This window comes from Pipistrellus kuhlii, unplaced genomic scaffold (genome assembly GCF_014108245.1).
Source record: "Pipistrellus kuhlii isolate mPipKuh1 unplaced genomic scaffold, mPipKuh1.p scaffold_m20_p_3, whole genome shotgun sequence".
NCBI lineage: Eukaryota > Metazoa > Chordata > Mammalia > Chiroptera > Vespertilionidae > Pipistrellus > Pipistrellus kuhlii.
This window is the reverse complement of record NW_023425529.1, coordinates 25183229-25204611: the sequence shown is the minus strand read 5'-3', so window position 1 is coordinate 25204611 and position 21383 is coordinate 25183229. Positions and strand designations below refer to the sequence as shown.

General features: G+C 34.5%; 1 protein-coding gene across 5 annotated transcripts in view; it reads right to left on the bottom strand.

Moving 5' to 3' along the window:
* Positions 1 to 21383, bottom strand: part of LOC118730827 (solute carrier organic anion transporter family member 1B3-like) — a 41221-nt gene that overhangs the window by 17797 nt on the left and 2041 nt on the right. For 2 of the 5 annotated variants that reach the window (XM_045587817.1, XM_045587818.1), the window contains exons 2-8: positions 18689 to 18837; positions 13281 to 13422; positions 11095 to 11227; positions 8011 to 8129; positions 7325 to 7471; positions 6637 to 6735; positions 3537 to 3779 (exon numbers count right to left, since the gene is read on the bottom strand). In XM_045587817.1, the coding sequence (XP_045443773.1) occupies positions 3537 to 3779; positions 6637 to 6735; positions 7325 to 7471; positions 8011 to 8129; positions 11095 to 11227; positions 13281 to 13422; positions 18689 to 18772 (967 nt within the window). In that variant the 5' untranslated portion in view covers positions 18773 to 18837. Of the gene's footprint in view, positions 1 to 3536; positions 3780 to 6636; positions 6736 to 7324; positions 7472 to 8010; positions 8130 to 11094; positions 11228 to 11479; positions 11536 to 13280; positions 13423 to 18685; positions 18838 to 21383 lie in introns of those variants that run through there. The other 3 variants (XM_036459125.2, XM_045587819.1, XM_045587820.1) reach the window with 3 other exon arrangements.

The following is a 21383-nucleotide window of genomic DNA, read 5'->3' as shown; positions in this document are numbered from 1 at the left end:
AACAATATTTCAGTAAGGGTTTAATCTCCAAAATTTACATAGAACTCATACAATTTAACAAAAGGAAGATAAATGATCCAATTTAAAAAAATGGGCAAAGGACCTAAAAAGACAATTTTTGAAAGAGGACTTACTAGTACAGAGGGCTGAGATACATATGAAAACATGCTCAAAGTTACTAATCATCTGAGAGATGTAAATCAAAACAACAATGAGGTACCATCTCACACCTGTCAGAATGGATATCATCAACAAATCAATAAAGGACAAATGATGGTGAGGATGTGAAGAAAAATGAATTCTCATGCACTGCTGATAGGAATGCAGACTGGTACAGCCACTGTGGAGAACAGTATGGAGTTTCCTCAAAAAGTTAAAAATTGAACTTCCATTTAACCCAGTAATTCCACTTCTAGGACTATATCCCAAGAAACCAGAAACACCAATCGGAAAGAATATATGTACCCCTATGTTCATAGCAACACAATTTACAATAGCCACGATTTGTAAACAACCTAAGTGCCCATCAGTAGATGAGTGGATTAAAAAACTGTGGTACATTTACACAATGGAATATTATGATGCTATAAAAAAAAATGGAACTTTTACCATTTGCAACAGCATGGATGGATTTGGAGAGCATTATGCTAAGCGAAATAAGTCAATTGGCAAAAGAGAAATATCATATGATCTTATTCATATATATAGGATATAATGATCAACATAATTTGATGAACAAGAATAGATCCAGAAATAAATGGCAAGGGATGGTGAGGAGGTCAGTTAGAGATAAACCAAAGGACTTGTATGCATGCCTATTAGCTTAACCAATGGACATAGACACTTAGGTGGTAGGGGCTTGCCTGGTGTAGGTATGGCTAGAGGGAGGGGTCAAGTGGGAGACATATGTAAAACTTTAGACAATAAATAAATAAATGAAATGAGTTGTGACATTGGGTCAAAAGAATTGAAGCAGATGAGTTCACCAAATCATTGCATTTTTGAGGTGGGTAGGAACTTGGGTGTTGTCTAATCTGAACTTCAACACCATCATGATTCATTATATCAATACAAGTAGTTAGATCAATACAAGTGACATTAAGCTAACAACATCAGAAAGAAATTTGCTCCATTTTTGGTTAATTCTTATTATTTATGATTTTTTTTTACAATTGTTTTTGTAATTAACTAAAATATTTCTTTATTTCTTTCTAAACAACTAGTCTTATTTTTTTTTACAATTGTTTTTGTAATTAACTGAAATATTTCTTTATTTCTTTTTAAACAACTAGTCTTTCTAAACAACATATATAACAAAGCCAATATTGTTTTTTCTAAGTGTTCTTTGTTATTACATCTATTCCTAGCAACACATAATCAAGGACTTCTTTACTTTTCTGATCACTATCTTATAAACACAATTGATCATATAGATGATGTTTACAACTGTTCTATTTTTGCATATCCATCATCCTCTCCATTCTGTTTGAGCTCACACTCAACCAAGTTCCTTATATGTCAATCTGCTACTTTTCATTGCTTTGATTTGGTACAGTGGAAACAGCAAACTGCAGCTCGCTAGCCACATGTGGCTCTTAGGCCCCTTGAATGTGGCTCTTCCACAAAATACCACAACCTGGGCTAGTCTATTTTGAAGAAGTGGCGTTAGAAGAAGTTTAAGTTTAAAAAAGTTGGCTCTCAAAAGAAATTTCAATTGTTGTACTGTTAATATTTGGCTCTGCTGAGTTTGCTGACCACTGGCCTAGACAAAGTGAAGTTTTCTTGATATTCTATTTTTAGTATATATGTTACATTTCAGAAACTTCTAATTCAGTGATGAGCTGGTAAATGTTTAGCAACTGAGACTTGGGAATACAAGGCCTAATTTGTAGTATTTTCAAATTTCCAAAGTAATAAATGGTAAATTCTCCCACAATATCCAATTTCAAGCTTCCAGTGTAGCTGAAAAATGAACAGTCCTCTCTCACAAGCCAATACACACTGGCTCCATCACACCACTGATTTTGGATTAGAATGATGGGGAGGATAAAGTAACAATCAAGTGAGTGAGTGTAGAACTGATGAGAGGGAGTGCTTGGATACACCTGAGAATATTTAATTCGCTTCAACTTTAACTTGAAAAGGTTGCCAAGGGTTTAGGCATTACCCTTGCTTTGGTTTTTATGTCCCACCATTTCTGTGCAATGTGAAAACTGCACTAGAACCTCCTTGTGTCAACTACCTTGCTCTGAATGCTGTTAGTCATTGTCCAGACTATTGCTCCTAACTTGTTTTCCATTAGCCCTCAGGGCGTATGTTTGAAAGGACCAGCACTATCATATGGTGCAGAATCATTATTCACTTGACTGACTTCGATAATCTTAATTACTATTATTGCTTCTGCTCCATTTTAAAAAAATATATTTTATTGATTTTTTTTTTTTTTTTTTTTTTTTTTTTTAGAGAGAGGAAGAGAGAGGGTCAGAGAGTCAGAAACATTGATGAGAGAGAAACATCGATCAGTTGCCTCCAGCACACCTCCTACTGGGGATGTGCCGCAACCAAGGCGCATGCCCTTGACCAGAATCCAACCTGGGACCTTTCAGTCCACAGGCTGATGCTCTATTCACTGAGCCAAACCAGTTAGGGCTCTGCTCCATTTTTAAAATATTTACATAAGCAAACTTCTGTTATATGATCATCATAAAAAAAAAAAAAAGTCTTTAATTATCTAGAGGGAAACCTCTGTCTTTCTTCTCCTTACTCCATCTTTCCATCTAAGAATAATAAACTTGCCCAATTTATAGGCACTCATAATTTCTTTTAAAAAATAATATATTTTTATTTATTTCAGAGAAGAAGGGAGAAGGGGAGAGAGAGAGAAATATCAATGATGAAACAGAATCCTGCACACCCCCTACTGCGGATTGAGCCTGAAACTTGGGCACGTATCCTGTTTGAGAATCAAACCATGACTTCCTGGTTATTAGGCTGATGCTCAACCACTGAGCCACACGGGCAGGGTTTATAATTTCTCACATTTAACTTTACCATAGTATTAAAGATTGTATTTCTAGCGTCTATGTGCTTCTAGGTACAATCCACTAGATTGTAAATTCTTGGAAAACAGAGGCAACATTCTATCTTCAAGGCATAGTTCGGTGCCTGGTACCATTTGTGAATAAGTGAATGAATGAATGATATATGACAGTCCTTTTAACCCTCATAGTTTACAGCATATTATTTTGAAATGAATATATACTTTCTAGTTTTAGAAGCAACAGATACTTTTAGTCTTTGGTTGGCTTCTCCCTGCTAAACACCACACACCCAATCCTTTTCAGAGAGTAGTATATCAGTATTCAGAAAACATTTACTAACGTTAGTAGGGTTTTTAGAACAATAATTCAGCTCAATGTAGTGCAGAAGAAAGCCAACTCTAGATGATTTGAGTATGACCTACTATTTTGGAGGACTCACTCCTCCCTTTCACTGGGATTAACAATTCCCAACGACAATACATATGAAATACTTACCAGTTATGTTTTCAGTCACCCTTTGCCCAGAGTCTATTGGAATAGTCATTTGACTCTTTTCCTCATTTGTTTTAAACACATGCAAAGATACTGAAACTTTCCTTTTTTTCTGTGGTTTATCCAGATTTTTGGGCAGGAAAAAAAATGGTATGGAAGACATAACGGATAACAGTCCAGCAAAAAGGAAACTAAGCCACCAAGCACCAACCCAACGAGAGTCCTTAGGAGTGATTCTGATATTGCCTATAATAAAGAATTAGAATAGGATAAAAAATATTTTAAAATACAGTAAATTCTGGGCAATAATGGTAATGATTGCTCTCCTTTGATAAACATTTTATCAGTTTGAGACTCTATTTTTTAAACTATATTTTATTGATTTTTTACAGAGAGGAAGGGAGAGGGATAGAGAGCCAGAAACATAGATGAGAGAGAAACATCGACCAGCTGCCTCTTGCACACCCCCTTACCGAGGATGTGCCCGCAACCAATATACATGCCCTTGTCTGGAATCAAACCTGGGACCTTTCCGTCCACAGACAAAAGCTCTATCCACTGAGCCAAACCAGTTTTGGCTCTATTTTTTTCATACTTTGTCATCTCTTAAATTAGGATAAGCCCCCAATTTAATGACATCATATGATTTCTGTTGTCCAGGAATCAAGTCATGTCATTGCCTGAGCTGGTGTGGACTTGGTAGCTTTTCTGGTGACATGACTGGACAATGGCCATCATTGAACTTTTAAGCCTGCAAAGTGTTGAAGTATCAGTTATGAAAGGCATATAAACCCTTGTTATTGTCTGAAAACTATTGGCACCATCTGCTGAGGTTAAGAAAGCACCAGCAATGATATTTACAGAACTTTGCAAGAATTTCTCAGAGCCAATCATAGGAGTTTCCTCTCTCCTCTCTCCTCCTCCAGAAACCTGCATTTCCAATTCTTGGACAGCACAGCATTCATGAGTAATATGTACCACTATATCTAAACAAATATAAGTGAGCTATTTCAGCAAGCATAAAGTAAACATTCTAAGTCGTAAACATTCTAAGTTTGAAGTTGTGCTTCAAACTTCTATGATATGTGTGTGTGCATACCCAGACACATGCACACACACATCATAGAAGATTGAAGCACAATAATATTAGAGCTACACTTGGATCTATCAGAAAACTTAGTGAGGAAACATTGACTTGATTTAAAACTGTATAGAAATAAATTATCCATTCTATCTCATGAAGTACCTTCCAAGTATGCACAGATCTGAGTTAGAATTGATTTACACGATCATATTGTCTCATAATCAGCAACTCTGACATATTTTGTGAAATAATTGGTAAAAACAGTGACTCCATTTATATGCTAGAATGTCATTTTAAAAAATATGTTTTATTGATTTTTTTACAGAGAGGAAGGGAGAGTTAGAAACATCGATGAGAGAGAAACATCAATCAGCTGCCTCCTGAACACCCCCTACTGGGGATGGGCCTGCAATCAAGGTACATACCCTTGCCTGGAACCGAACCTGAGACTCTTCAGTCCACAGGCCAACACTCTATCCCCTGAGCCAAACCGGTCATTTTGCTAGCATTTTTCTTGTTCTATCACTGTCTACATACAGGAACTAGAAGTCACAATATAACTAAACATGGCCTATTGAAGTATTTTACTTAGCTCACACACTGTCTTAAAAATTAAAAAAAAATTCTACAGAAAAATATTGATATTTTAAAAAACTAATTAGAATATCTTGTTAAAGCTGGATCCAGATTTCTGCATGAAAAGAATAGCTTTAGGGTGACTATCTATTTTATCTTATATCTACATCATAGTCATGGCTGAATAAGAGATGTAATAAGATCTAAGCATTCAGGTGTAGAAATGGAATCAACAAGAATTCTAAAATATTGTGAGTAGTGATTTCTGATTATAAAAAAGAGGTTACAAAATGATTATCCTAAAGACTTTAACAATTTATTTCTGTATTCCTAGTGATAAAAACAATAATGTACATGGAAGTATATGAGTAGAAATGTACAGAAAGTGAACCTAAACTCTAATTACATTTTCAAAATAAATGTACAACATTTCAACAGATACTAGCTTTAGCTTTATATTATAAAACGCCTTCAAGTTTGTGGTTATTGTTGGTCTACTGTGATGTCTACTCCATTATGGAAATAAACACTTTGATCTCCTTGGAGATCTGTTCAAGTCCTGGTGAGATAGAAAATAAGATTTGTTTATTCACACACCCTAATTACTTGTTATATGTGAAGTCAGAGACCATCCTGATATGTTCTAAAAGAGATGACAGGTAAGTGCACTAATGTTTATGGCTAATTATATAAAGGCTACAATAAAGGCATGCTTTTGGTGACTAGTAGGTGCAAAGAACTTGGGGCCATATGGTTTCTCTGAAAAGGGTGTAGTAAGTTTTCTCTGAACAGGAGCCACATTTTGGAAAAGATTTTAAAAACTATGCAAACAGAAAATGGAGAGAAGGTTTTCCAAGGATAAATGCAGGGAAGTGATATTAAAGGGCATATTTGAGAAATCTGAATATGCAATTATTTTGGATGAGCTAATCTTAAGCAAATTTGTTAAAACAATTTTTATTATATACTTAGTATTAAAAGCTGGTGTAGACAGGAGATGAATTTATTTTTATTCTGGTTATTAATTTTTTTTAAAAGAATGGGTATTTTATTTTTATTTTTGTTTATCCTCACCCAAGGATATTTTCCCATTGATTTTTAGAGAGAATGGAAGAGCGAGGGGAAGGCAGAGAGAAATAGGGATGTGAGAGGAACACATTGATTGGTTGCCTTCTGAATGAGCCCTAACCAGGGCCTGGGCCAGGAAGGAGCCTCAACTGAGGTACATGCCCTTGACTGGAATCGAACCCGGGACCCTTCAGCCAACGTTCTATCCACTGAGCCAAACCAGCTAGGGCTATTCTGATTATTAGTACATTTATTTCCTATCGGTAACTTTTGATTGTCAGCAAAGGACTATTGAAAGAATTAATTAAGTTTTTTGGGAATGATGTCTTGTACTTGGAAAGCATTATCATGTTACCTTGTTCTGATTATACTTACGCAGATCTACATATCCAATATCCACATACATCTTAGAAAACACAGATCCCACTGTAAAGCCAAGGATTGGACCAATCATTGCTATTGAAAGCAAAATACCTGAAAATATTACAAAACTATTTTATCAGGTGCCAGAAATACATGGTTCTTATTCAATATGTTTTTAAAAGTAACATTATACAATACATTTTTTCCAAATAAAAATTTAAAAAATATTTTTATTGCTTTTAGAGAGGAAGTGAGGAGAGAGAGATAGAAACTTCAGTGATGATTGAGCCAGCAACCCGGGCATCTCCCCTTGATCAGAATTGAACCTGGGACCCTTCAGTCTGCAAGTCGACGCTCTATCCATTGAGCCAAACCAGCTAGGGCTCCAAATAAAACTTTGAATAAATAAAAGAATGGTTGATGGTGATTGCCAGGGGATAGGGGTGAGGAGAGGTGGAGGAGAGTTTGAGGGGATAAATGGTGATAGAAGGAGACTTGACTGGAGGTGATGAGCGCACAATTCAACATTACAGATGATGCATTATATAATTGTGCACCTGAAACCTGTATAATTTTGTTAAGCACTGTCACCCAATAAATTTAATAAAAAGTAAAAAAAGAATAAATTAAGAAACCCTATTATTTCAATGGAAGACCCAGGGAAAGTAATCATAGAATCTAATATTGTTCTGTACATTACCCATATAAAAAGAAGTCTCTCCTTCTTTAGCAAAATCATCCAGGTAAGAAATCCCTAAGGGTTGTATGGGGCTTTCTCCAATTCCACGAAGCAAATTACCCATTAGGACATATACCCATATATATGAGTCAGAATCCTTTTCCCAACCTATGTAGGCAAGAGAGTGTTTTATTTTAATCATATATTCATATTTTTGTTCTTTACTATATTGAAAATTAACCTCCAAAGAGTTATACATTTCCAGTAAAACATCAATGTATCTTTTCCTCTACCTCATTTATTTTTATTTTTAATCTTTTCATACTAGGTAGTCAAATCTTTAATGGGTATTATAATTTGTAATTATATATTATGATTTATGTTTTAATTGGTAAAAAAAAATCTTGGTGTAACAATTTCCCATTTGTTTCACAAAAAGTAAAGTTACATTTTAATACATGTATTCACTCTTTATTTGAAAAATGCACATATTTTTTTTCTATTTTCTACCAAAATATTACTCTTTTTTATTTTTCTAAAAGCTCTTTATATATTATATATTAACACTTCTGTAAAATGCAAGTGTTTTTTTTCCTATTTGTTTTAAATCAATTTTGCTAATCATTTTTACAATTATAATTTAGTTGATAAATTTTAGAATATTTATTAATGACGTTAATATTCATTAGTGTCAATTCAATTCTTACCTTTTCCCTCTTTCTCAGGTGATGTTTTGTGTAACAGATTTTGATTAATAGAACAGGTTGCTAAGCTTGATGTTGAGTTCTCTTGTGGATTAATATAGGCTTCTTTAGAATACCTGTAACTATAAGAACATCATTAGATTTAACTTTTTAAAATTTTTATTGGTTTTAGAGAAAGAGGAATACAGAGAAAGAGAGAGAGAGAAACATCAATTCACTATTGCACCCACCTATGCTTTACTGATTGACTCATATATGCATTTACTGATTGACTCATATATGCCCTGACTAGGGATTGAACCTGAAACATTGACATATCAGGACAAAGCTCCAACGAATTGAGTTACCGAGGCAGGGCTAGATTTAAATTTTTATTTAGTTACTGAATATTTTTACTTTTCCCAGAAATACAGAGAAATTTTCCTCTTTATTTGCACCACTCTCCTCTCCAAATAATATGAATTCTTTTTGTCCACTTCCCAGCTTCTATCTTAGATGATGAATGAAAGTGATATGGGGGTGTTCTCTAAGCAATAGCATTTACTACTCCTCAGGCAAGGATTATCATGTTACTACCATCCCAGGAGTGTTTATAAACTGGTCAAGGTGTGAAATATCTTGGTTTTATGCCTTTTTGTTTTTTTAAAACAACAACAATCTTCTTACTGAACCTTCCATCCCTTTGAATCATCTTCAAAGATAGTCACAATTTAAACTATCTGATGAACTTTATAACATTTAATAAGCTTTGGAATAGTTTTTTTCCAAATCAATCAGTAATATGTACTGACTCAGAACAACTCATTATTCTATCAATAATTTGTTATATTTTCTTTCATAAACACACACACACACACACACACACACACACACACACACACAATCATAAGCCTGACTCTTCAATCTTAGTTTAAAAAGTTCTAATTCATTTTCATTTGATGTGGAAGAACTTAAGAATAACAATTGATAGAGCTAGAATGGGGACTATCTGATATCCAAAAACAGTGAGGCACCTCATGAGCTCCAAGGACAGCCTACTATATGCTAGATATTATACTCAGCTCCAACAAACAAACAAACAAACAAACAAACACAGCCTAGAGATGAATCATAGTTTTTATACTTAAGGAATTTGACACTCTCTAATATGAGAAAATATGATCCAAATGATAAATTTAATACACCAAATCCTGAGTTGTCACAAGAAAAAAGGAATGATACACTTTACTTGAGGTTAAGGAAATTAGATTAGAGAATACTTCTCAGTGAGGATGACATGTGAGATGAATCTTGAAGTTGGATAGGAGTTTAATAGCTAGATAAAGTATTAAAGATAGTAAGAAACACCATAGAAAGCAGTATAAAATGAAGTTAAGATAAATAAGGACTAAATCAATGAACAACCTGTATATGTAAATGAGTATAGATATTAATCCACAGGGAAGCAGTATTCAATATTTTTTACTGTGACCAACAGTAAGATATGCATTTTGTACCACAATCACAATATGTACATATGCACACACATTACACACTAACAACCGAAAGTTTCAATCAACAATATTTGTTTCTATTCACATTGTATATTCTCCTATTTTATTCAATTCGATCCTATCTTATTGCTGGTTTCAATAATTAATTGAATCAATTTTTTGGTCCACTAGTAGTTCAGAATCTGAAGTTTAAAAAAACACTTCTCTAAAAAATGGGAGTTTTAAGCAGAGATAAAATAATTAAATTTGCATTTAAAAATGAATACTCTAATATAGAATATGAGTTAGAATGGAAGATAGACAGGCAGCAAAACCATCCAGGCCAGAAAAGGAGGAAAGCCTTTTTTAACTATCTGATGAACTTTATAACATTTAATAAGCTTTGGAATAGTTTTTTTTCCAAATCAATCAGTAATATGTACTGACTCAAAACAACTGGGATGAGAGGATGGTACAACTTTGACAGATAGACAGAATAAGCAAGATTTTGTGACCACTGGTCATTTGTTGTTGAAATAAAGAAAAAGTCTAGGATGAATGAAGCCCTTGACTTTGGTTTGAGTTTCTTTGTGGGTAAATTTGAATCATGGAAAGAGTGAATGTAAAAAATCTGAGCTAATTTTGGTACAGGAATGAATTCAGTGTTTAATATATGGATGGGAAATGCTTGTAGGATGTTAAATTGGAGATGCTCATGAGGTGGTTGATTATTTAAATCTTGAGTGTAAGGAAAAGTCACCATGCATAGGTGACAGTTGCATTTAATGCATACAATCCATATGAATCATCTGGAATGAAAAGTGAAGGAGATTAAAGAGGGAATTTAAGGGATAACTGATAGTCTGGTGTCAGCAGCTAAAGAAAAAGGTGGGCATGATGAAGAAATCACAAAGATAGAAAATAAGTCAAGAGAAAATAATGCAGTGAAAATCAAAAGGAGAAGTACCAGGAAGAAGAAGGTGCTTATGAAAGTCAAATATGGGATGTGTGTGAATTTATATGGAACTAAAGGCATGATTGTTGGCTTTGACAATGAGTAGGTAATTAATGATTTTAGCAGAAATTGCTCGTTGTCTCTTTCCACTGTAATAGAGGATGGGATTTTTAGCTAGTAGCATGCCAATTTGGAATAAAGTTTGTTTTTTTCTAATGTCTTCATATCTGGATGTGAAACATAAATAAGTTTTGGCCAATGTGAAGTCAGTGGAAGGGCTGTGCTTCCAAAAATATTCCAGATATTTTTATAATAACTCCAGAAACTCATATTATTGCAGTAGGTTGAGTGGTGAAGTTTATTGAATATATAAAATCCTGTAGGCAAAGGTATGAATATACTAAAAAATCATAGAGACTTTACTTATTTCTGATAAAACTGTACACTTTATTCAATGCTATTTACATTTCAAATTCAGTGAAAGCCAGGGTATCTAATGCAATGAGTTAACTATTAAATACAAAATAAACTTTATTTCTACACATACTTAGTGGATATTGCTCTCAAAAGGTGACTGCTTATCTAAAAGGAAAAAAATTAATTCTACCATTAATTTAGAAGTAAATGATAATTAATGGCACAGATCTGTTTAATACTTACTATCCCATGAAGAAATGTGGTAAAGCAGTCAAAATACTTCCAATGCCCATAATGAAGCAACCAATTCCAATTACTTTTGGTCTATGTAGTTTGGATCCAAAGTAACTCACAAATACAATCACAAACAAATTTCCTAGAAAGAGGACAACATTATTTTTTATATGTTCACTATAGCAAAAACTGAGTCTAATTCTGTGCTCAGTAGAATGGAAGGCCCCAGAATGAACAAACATAGAGAATATGAAACATGGTATCATCCCTCAAAGACCATGCAATTTAATTGAGAAGATGAAACACACTTATAATAAACCACTCACTATAAAGTTTTATGGTATCAATTATAAGTAGAATAGGTTTCAGATACAAAAAAAAGCTCTTGACTTACTTGAAATATTAGTGAAGCAATATTTTATTGCAGAATTTGGAGTTAACTGGATTGCACTGGAATGGAGAAAAATGGAGAAAAACTTTCTGATCTGAGGGAAAGGTATTCATTCATGCATTTATTTGTTCACTCTAGGATTCTTTAAATTCTAATTAAATACTTGCCATGGTTGGGATCCAGAGATACATAAAAATGAACCATGATATCGGATGATATCTGTCTGTCTTCAAGATGCTTACATACCAATGATGAAAACATACAAATAGACAGATGTACTAAAGACCACAAAAAGGGGGAGCTTAAATTAATTAAGGGTTTCGGAAAAGTTGCCTAGAGGAGGGGTCAGGAGATTGAATACTGAATATAAATTATTTACATGAAAAGGGGGAAAAAGAGCATTCCAAGTAGAGGAAGTCACAACCAATTCTGATCCATCTAAGCTACAAATATAATAACAAACAGACAACAACCAAGAATTACTGAACATTTGATGGAAAAAAAAAGCAGGAAATAAGAGCCACCAAAATGAACTGGCTGATAAAGTAACCTGTGAGGAAATAGTTAAAAAAAAAAAAAAAAAAAAAAAAAAGAGGAGAAACTGAAAAAAATCTATTTAGTATTTTAGAGTTATGTGAATATCCATAAAAGAAGAACAGAAAGGCTAAAAACAATAAGAGAATAATAAAGTCTTATCAATTTAAAATACCATTAAAATGCACTTGTTGGGGCTTGATAGGATAAGATGAAAAACAGCATCAAATAATATTGTTGGAACATAAAGAAAAATGTGGAATTTTAGAAAGAAAAAATAGCCATAAAATTTAATATTCATCATATACATGCTTCAGAAGAAAAGGGAGGAGAAGAAAGAAATGTAAAACTGTAAAACAAATTCAGTGAAGTAAATGAAGTCTCAAGCCTTCAGATGAAAATTTCTCCACCATAAGTAATGTAAAAGCCATAATCCTAAGTGTATGCTGGTAAAATTTCTGAAATTCAGGAATCAAGAGGAGGTACCTGTCAGTGCTTGACAATGATACTGGTAATGATTTACCATACATCATTAGGTACATAAAACAATAGATAAATGTTTTTAAATGTTCTGAGGAAAAATAGATTTGGAACTTTTAATTATATACTCAGACAAATCATCGCTTGACTATGATAGTAAAATAAAAGGAAAAATGGGCAGAGGCAATGAGTTCCAATTTATAAAATAAGATAAAATAATGTTCAATAATTATATAAAACCCTCATTATTATGAGAAAAATCTAAATAAAAGTGAAGACAACAAAGCAAGGGTCTAAAAAAAAAACTTTTAACACAAATTTTATACCCAGTTAAACAGTAGAAACTTAATAGAGGTTCTTCTAAAACTGTTCTTCCCTCCTCAAATAATCAAAATAATAATTCTCTCTCCAATTAGAAAATTTTTTTTTCCCATTAGGGAATCTTGAGAGAGGGAAGGTAAAGCCCTGAAAAGTATTTTTTTTTCTAAGTAATGAGATTGTATAAATTAGAATTTTTCAACCTCTATGCTATAGACATTCTGGGAGGGATGTCAGTGTTGGGGCTGCTCTGTGTGCTGTAGGATGTTCAGTACATTCCTGACTTTTACTGCAAGAGGCCGTTAGCAGCCCCTCCCCCCTCAGTTATGACAACCCAAAATGTCTTCAGATGTTGCCAAATGGAGGCAAATTTATCCATTACTGAGAACCAGTGGTGAAGAGCATATATGGAAAGTTTTGACCTCTGTGATTCTGGTTACTAAGTAATAATCAAAAGAGAAATAAAACTTACCAATTTCAAAGCTTCCATCAATTAAGCCTGCAACAGAAGATGTTAAGTCAAATCTCCTTTCTATTTGGGTGATAGAACTTTTCATAATGGCTCCACTTAGTGCCTTGGAAATAAAGGTGCATGAGAGGGCTGCCAAGAATATCTAAGAAAAACAGAAGGGAAAGGAAAACTGCTTACTCACAGAACGACATATTTATATGTCAATTAAAGTAGCCTTTCCTCTTTACTTAAAAACATTATTTTATCATAAAAAACATAGCTTTCCTCTGTACCAACTGGTACTTCTTAGTCCTTTTTCAGTATAATGTTAGCATCACATTACTAATAAAGCATCATTTTCTAACATGATTACAACATCGGATTTTTAAATTAATGTCATGAACTGATTGATAAGAAACTAGATAATAGTCTGAGATGGCTATGATGATAAGCTATTTATTCCCAAAATGAATAGTATATAGGCTAACTTTGAAGATAAAGGCTACAAGTTCTCAAACATAGCACTATCAGGAAAGCAAGGTGAAAACAATGGAAAGTTTTCATTTATTAAACACCACTGCTATTGGAGAAATCCAAATTAAAATGAAGAAAACAAAGCAGTACATTTAATATTCTAAAAAGCATTTTTAAGCTCAGAGATTATAGATGTTTTATTTTCAATTTCATGTAAACAAAATTTATTCATTCCTCCTTCTTACAGCCCATAGTCATACTATTGGGTCTAGTAATAATTAATGTCGTTTTTAACATTCGTTTAAAATCTTGCTTGGCGTTGACTTGTATTGACATAACCTTCAAACACGTGGTATCTACAGAACGTGTGAAGTGCAATTAACAAGTTTGCTTGAAAAAGTTTGTGTTTGGTTTGGTTTTTGTTGCAAAACTAGGGCTAAGAAGATGGCAGATGAAGAGCATATTTGGCACTGCATGCTTTACGAGTTCCAATTAGGAAGAAAAGCAAGTGAGGCTGCAAAAAACATCTGTAGTGCTCTTGGTCAAGATGCAGTTAGCGCCAGAAAATGCCAGCGTTGGTTTGAGAAATTTCGCGAGGGAAATTTTTCGTTAGATGACAAGAGTGGTCGAGGCCGTGTGTCCAATTTTGATCAAGAAGCTCTTCAAGCTCTTTTTTTGCAAAATCCTCAAATTACCCAACAAGAGCTTGCGACAACTTTAAATTGTTCACAAAAAACAATTTCCAATCAATTGCGTGCACTTGGCAAAGTCCAAAAGTTTGGAAAATGGGTTCCTCATGAGTTGACCGACAACAACCATAATCAAAGAGTCACAATTTGCAGTTCGCTCCTCTCTCGTCAAAACCGTTTGCCGTTTTTAGAGCAAATTGTTACCAGAGATGAAGAATGGGTGCTGCATGTTAATTTGAAAAGGCGGCCTCAATGGTTGGACAAAAATGAGGCTCCGCAGCCCACTCCAAAACCTGACTTGCATGCGAAAAAAGTGATGTTGTGTGTTTGGTGGAATTTTAAAGGAATTCTTCATTATGAACTTTTACCATCTAAACAAACCATTACAAGTGCAGTGTATAGTGCCCAATTGGAAAGGTTAGCCCAAGCTTTAAGAGAAAAAGAACCCGCGCTGATTAATCGGAAGGGCGTAATTCTTCACCACGATAACACACGACCGCATACTGCAAGAATCACTGCTGAAAAACTGCGCCAGTTGGAATGGGAAGTTCTCCCTCAACCTGCATATTCTCCTGATATTGCCCCTTCCGATTACCATTTGTTTTGTTCTTTGCAAAACTTTCTTCTTGGAAAAAAATTTAATAATGAAGAATGCCTCAAAAATGCATTGACCGAATTTTTTGCATCAAAATCACAAGAATTTTACAACAGAGGGATTAAAATGCTTCCTGAGCGTTGGGCAAAAGTAGTAGAAAACAACGGCAACTATATTGTTGATTAAATTTTGTTGTATTGTTTAAATAAATTCGATTTAAAAAAGTATTAGAAAACGACATTAATTATTACTAGACCTAATAGTAAGTTCCTTTTGCTTCTAGTATGAAAATCTAATCTTGTTATGGATTACATGTTTCTATCCCCCACTCAGTTCATAGGTTGAAACCATAATCTCTTTATCATGTGAAACCCTCATGATAAGATTATTGTTCTTATTAGAGTTTTCTTCTCTCTTTCCTTGCCATGCAAAGACCCTCCAAAAGACAACCATATGAAAATCAGAAAGTGGGTTCTCACCAGAACCCAGCCATGTTGGTATTCTGATCTCAGTCTTCCAATTCCCAGAACTATGAGAAGTCAATTTAAGTTATTTAAACCACAGAGCCCACAGTACTCTGTTAGAGCAGGTCACGCAGACTTAGACAAGCCATTCTCATTACCTCCTATACTACCAGTGACTATTAATAGTATGGATTATTGCGTTAGCCTCCTAATAGATCTTTCTGCATCTGTTCTCATCTACACTCTCTTCTCAACACAGTATCTAGAAAAAGTCTTCCTAACTGAATATTAGATGGTGCCAACATTTCCTTTGCTCCCAGCCCAGTCACAGCAATTTCTAGTCTTTCCAATGGCCTACAGCAGCCTAAATAACCTGGCCTCCCCCATTGGATATCCCTTCCCCAGGAAAACTTTTTTTTACCTTTCTAATCTTATGCTCTGTTTCTTTCTCTCTCTCTCTCTCTCTCTCTCTCTCTCTCTCTCTCTCTCTCTCTCTCTCTCTCTCTCCCTTCATCTCTCTTTAAAATTATTAAAAACATATCATCAGGTGAGAAGGAGAGAGGAAGAGAGAGAGAGAGGGGGGAAGAGAGAGAGAGAGAGAGAGAGAGAGAGAGAGAGAGAGAGAGAAGACCCAGAGAGCTTTCATGCATTTTTTCCAACATATAAAGACACAATGAGAAGACACCTATCTATGAATCAAGAAGTGGACCATTGTGTAAATGTACCATCTACACTAGGGGTGTCGAACTCAATCAGAGAAGGGGCCAAAATCTATTATAAAATCCAGCCTAAATCACCGGCCGAATGGTTTACTGAACAGTCATAAACTGTCATTGTGATGGAAACGCAGCGGAGTGCAGTGATGACAGCGCGGTGCGGGCCACATTGCAAGGCCTGGCGGGACGGATTTGGCCCGCGGGCCTTGTGTTTGACACATGTGATCTACACAATGGAATAGTACGCTGCTGTAAAAAAGAAGGAATTCTTACCATTTGCAACAGCATGGATGGAACTAGAGAGCATTATGCTAAATTAAATAAGCCAGTCAGAGAAAGATAAATATTACATGATCTCACTCATTTTTGGAATATAATAAACAACATAAACTGAGGAACAAATATAGAATATTTACATACTCTATATTCTAGCAATTTCAGTCAAAGGTAATGGCAAAAAACAAAACAAAACAAAACAAAACAAAAAAACCTATGGGTATACCAGGAGATATAGCATGAGAATATTCATATGTACATTATTTATAGTATAAAATCCCTGAAAATAATCTAAATGCCCATTGAGAAATAAATTATGATCTATTCATATAACAGCATTATATATAGCATTAAAATGTACAGATTACTTCTTTGTGAGTAAACAATTTAATAAGCAAATTGTATATATATTTCATCTGTAATAGGGAGATAATAGCATCTGGCTGACAGAATTGGGGTAAGAAATTATGATAGAAATTCAAGAAGTAAATAGAAGTAAATAAATTTAAGTATAACATTAGAATAGTGCCTGGGATATAGTAAGTGTTCCATAAATTTTAGCTATTATTGTTACTATTGCTTCTCTGATTTTCATTATTGGCCTCCAAATGACTTTATACACACTACTAACTTAAAAAAAAATTCTCACCTGAGGATACCTTTCTTTTATTTTTTTGAGACAGTGGAAGGGAGAAGGAGAAACAGAGAGAAAAAAAAAAACATTGATGTGAGAGAGACGTATCAATTGATTGCCTCCCACATGCACCCCGAACAGGGCTGGAAGCCTTCATCCAAGGCACATGCCTTTGACTGAAATTGAACCTGGGACCCTTCAGTCAGCAGGCCGACACTCTATCTCCTGTACAAACCGACTAGAGCTAACTTGCTAACTTTTCTCCAAATACTACAAGGGACCACTGTGTTTATTTGCTTCAGCCAGTTTGTTGTTGCCTTGCTATGCATGTGCAAATAAAATCACTGTAACCCTCAATATTTAAAAGCAGAAATAATCTAGCATAGCACATTACCCCCAGACAGAAGAATGTAATACAATTGCATTAACCAATACTTTTTCCTTGTGACTGCCATTCTGCTTAAATATTATTCAAATATTTCATCAGAACAGACTTTACCAGCAATCTCTAAAAACAAACAAAAGTCATGTTCCCTGCACAAAGTTAAAATAGACCTTATAAAACTTATATAACATTACTGGAGTTGAAAACGATCTCTGTGGTCTTTTTAAAAAATTGAATTTATTGGGGTGATCTTGGTCTACAAAACCAGATAGGTCTCAAGTGTACGTACACTCAACAAAACATCTTCACATTGCCTTGTGTGGCCATCACCCCAAGCAACATCTCTTTTCTTCCCCATTTTTCCCAGCCTGCCTTTGCCCACCCCCATCTCAGCTTGATAAGACAACAAATTTGACGGAGGAAAATTAAATCAGGAGTAAAAAGTTAGCTGTGATTTTTTAATTTCCTCACAACTTCCCTAATGGGGTTTAAAGGGTTTGACTTGGGTTCAAGGGTTTTCAATGTACTAGTTATATGACATGAGGCAAATATTCAATGTCTCCCGAGTCTTGGTACCTTCAAGGAGTACATTTTCATGTCTATGAAGACCTCTCATGTGGTCTATATTATTTAGTGTCTCACAGTTTTGTGGCAAAAGCAAGATGATTACTTTTACTAACTTGCACATAGAAACATTCAATGGCTTTCCTAAGTCAGCAACTAGGCCAGGTCTTTTGATTGTTACTGCAGATCTCTTTTCTATCAGACAATATATAAGTTATTAAAATAAGAAAAGCTGCCCTCTAAAAGGTCAAGACTACAAAGTAATTCACAAGACTGAGTAATCTTCTCTGGTTATAGGTCAATTGTAAGACTATTTTTACATATCCATTATCCAACAATTTAATTTTAATCACATTTACAAATATCTTTTGGCCCATCAAGAACCAAAGAAAACATAACAAATTATCTCTAAATAAACATTAGTAAACTCTTAGCCTTCGGAAATATTACCAAAATATATTTTTTCAGATTTAAATGAAGATACGGATAACTCTTTTAATATTTCAATGTATGCTTCAGTTGAAAACTAATTTGAAGTATAATGCTCTTTTTTAAAGACTGGTAGCCTTTTATTTAAAGACAAAAATCTCCCTTTCACTTATTTTAGTTTGAAAACATGAAACTCGTTCCACCTTGAATCCATCGCAGCATTTACTTTTTTCTTGCTTTGATGGTTGTGTCTCTGCTGTCTTATTTAAATCTTGATTTGGGTCCATCGTTGAACTCCAGGTATTATGTGGCTTTTTTCAATCGTCCTCAATGTTTTGTTGAAAACAATGACCTATTCAGGAAGAAAGAGTTTAATTTATTTCACTTTAACAATATACAATTCAGAAATCAGAAAATCAAGGTCATCATACATAAATCCATAAACCACTGATTCATTCAGGGTCTGTTATGCCTGGGTTAGGTGAATGTTGGCACACACTTATAAAACACAGAGTCCTAGCTTTAGGGATATTATAATTTAGTTGAAAGATAAATTTATGGAAATAAATTAAAACAATGAACATATAACATAGAATTACATACTAGATTCGATGAACAAACATTTTAAAACATGTGAAGCTTATGTAACATACATACATCAGGCACATCAGAGCCTTCTTGCATTTGGAATATCAAACAGCACTTCAGCATTATGCTTGGGGGCTGTTCTAACAGTCGAATCACCAACAGAAAGCAGAGAAATATGGCACTAATAGACTACTAGGTCACGAAAAGGCTACCTGATTACAGTATGAGAGCTGAAACAAGAAGGAAGAATCACATGTTTTTTCTGCCTCAACTAGGGACACGTGTGTTGGACAACTCAATTTTTTTTTGTCATTCTGTGCAGTATTGATTTGGGGGTTACAAATAAATTTTAATAAGTAGACCTATTTGCAAACCCAGAATCGACAAATAATGAGGATTGCTTATATATATTATTAATTTATTCAACAAAGACTTATTGATTCCCTACATTATAAATATATAAATATCATGAATATATAATGTATATTTATTGAATAATGTATAAATGATCACTATCTGAAAATATTACCACTTAAAAAATATATAAAGGTCTAGTAATAATTAATGTCGTTTTCTAATACTTTTTTAAATCGAATTTATTTAAACAATACAACAAAATTTGATCAACAATATAGTTGCCGTTGTTTTCTACTACTTGTGCCCAACGCTCAGGAAGCATTTTAATCTCTCTGTTGTAAAATTCTTGTGATTTTGATGCAAAAAATTCGGTCAATGCATTTTTGAGGCATTCTTCATTATTAAATTTTTTTCCAAGAAGAAAGTTTTGCAAAGAACGAAACAAATGGTAATCGGAAGGGGCAATATCAGGAGAATATGCAGGTTGAGGGAGAACTTCCCATTCCAACTGGTGCAGTTTTTCAGCAGTGATTCTTGCAGTATGCGGTCGTGTGTTATCGTGGTGAAGAATTACGCCCTTCCGATTAATCAGCGCGGGTTCTTTTTCTCTTAAAGCTTGGGCTAACCTTTCCAATTGGGCACTATACACTGCACTTGTAATGGTTTGTTTAGATGGTAAAAGTTCATAATGAAGAATTCCTTTAAAATTCCACCAAACACACAACATCACTTTTTTCGTATGCAAGTCAGGTTTTGGAGTGGGCTGCGGAGCCTCATTTTTGTCCAACCATTGAGGCCGCCTTTTCAAATTAACATGCAGCACCCATTCTTCATCTCTGGTAACAATTTGCTCTAAAAACGGCAAACGGTTTTGACGAGAGAGGAGCGAACTGCAAATTGTGACTCTTTGATTATGGTTGTTGTCGGTCAACTCATGAGGAACCCATTTTCCAAACTTTTGGACTTTGCCAAGTGCACGCAATTGATTGGAAATTGTTTTTTTTGTGAACAATTTAAAGCTGTCGCAAGCTCTTGTTGGGTAATTTGAGGATTTTGCAAAAAAAGAGCTTGAAGAGCTTCTTGATCAAAATTGGACACACGGCCTTGACCACTCTTGTCATCTGACGAAAAATTTCCCTCGCGAAATTTCTCAAACCAACGCTGGCATTTTCTGGCGCTAACTGCATCTTGACCAAGAGCACTACAGATGTTTTTTGCAGCCTCACTTGCTTTTCTTCCTAATTGGAACTCGTAAAGCATGCAGTGCCGAATATGCTCTTCATCCGCCATCTTCTTAGCCCTAGTTTTGCAACAAAAACCAAACCAAACACAAACTTTTTCAAGCAAACTTGTTAATTGCACTTCACACGTTCTGTAGATACCACGTGTTTGAAGGTTATGTCAATACAAGTCAATGCCAAGCAAGATTTTAAACGAATGTTTAAAACGACATTAATTATTACTAGACCCGATATTTGATTTTAGAGAGGAAGGGAGAGGGAGAGAGAGATATAAACATCAATGATGAAAATCATTGATCAGTTGCCTTCTGCACGCCTCCTACTGGGGATCAAACAACAACCTGAGCATGTGCCTTGATTGGGAATTGAACAGTAACCTCCTGGTTCGTAGGTGGATGCTCACACACTGAGACACACCAGCAGGGTGAAAATATCAATATTATCACTTTTATGTATGTGAATAACACAGGCATGACTGCAGAAACTCACACCTCTGTACATCTATGTTAATCTGTTATTCCACTTTTTTCCATGTGCTCCTGTGCAATTACTGAGTGGAGTGGAGTGAGGGTAAAATCAATAGTTGGGTGGCCCCAAAGTCATAAGTGGCCTTTTGATAAATTTCTTGTCATGTTTTTTCATCAACACCTCTTCCTGAATCTTTCAGGATATAAATATTAGAAAATAAAGTTGTATTGCTTAATTCTATCAT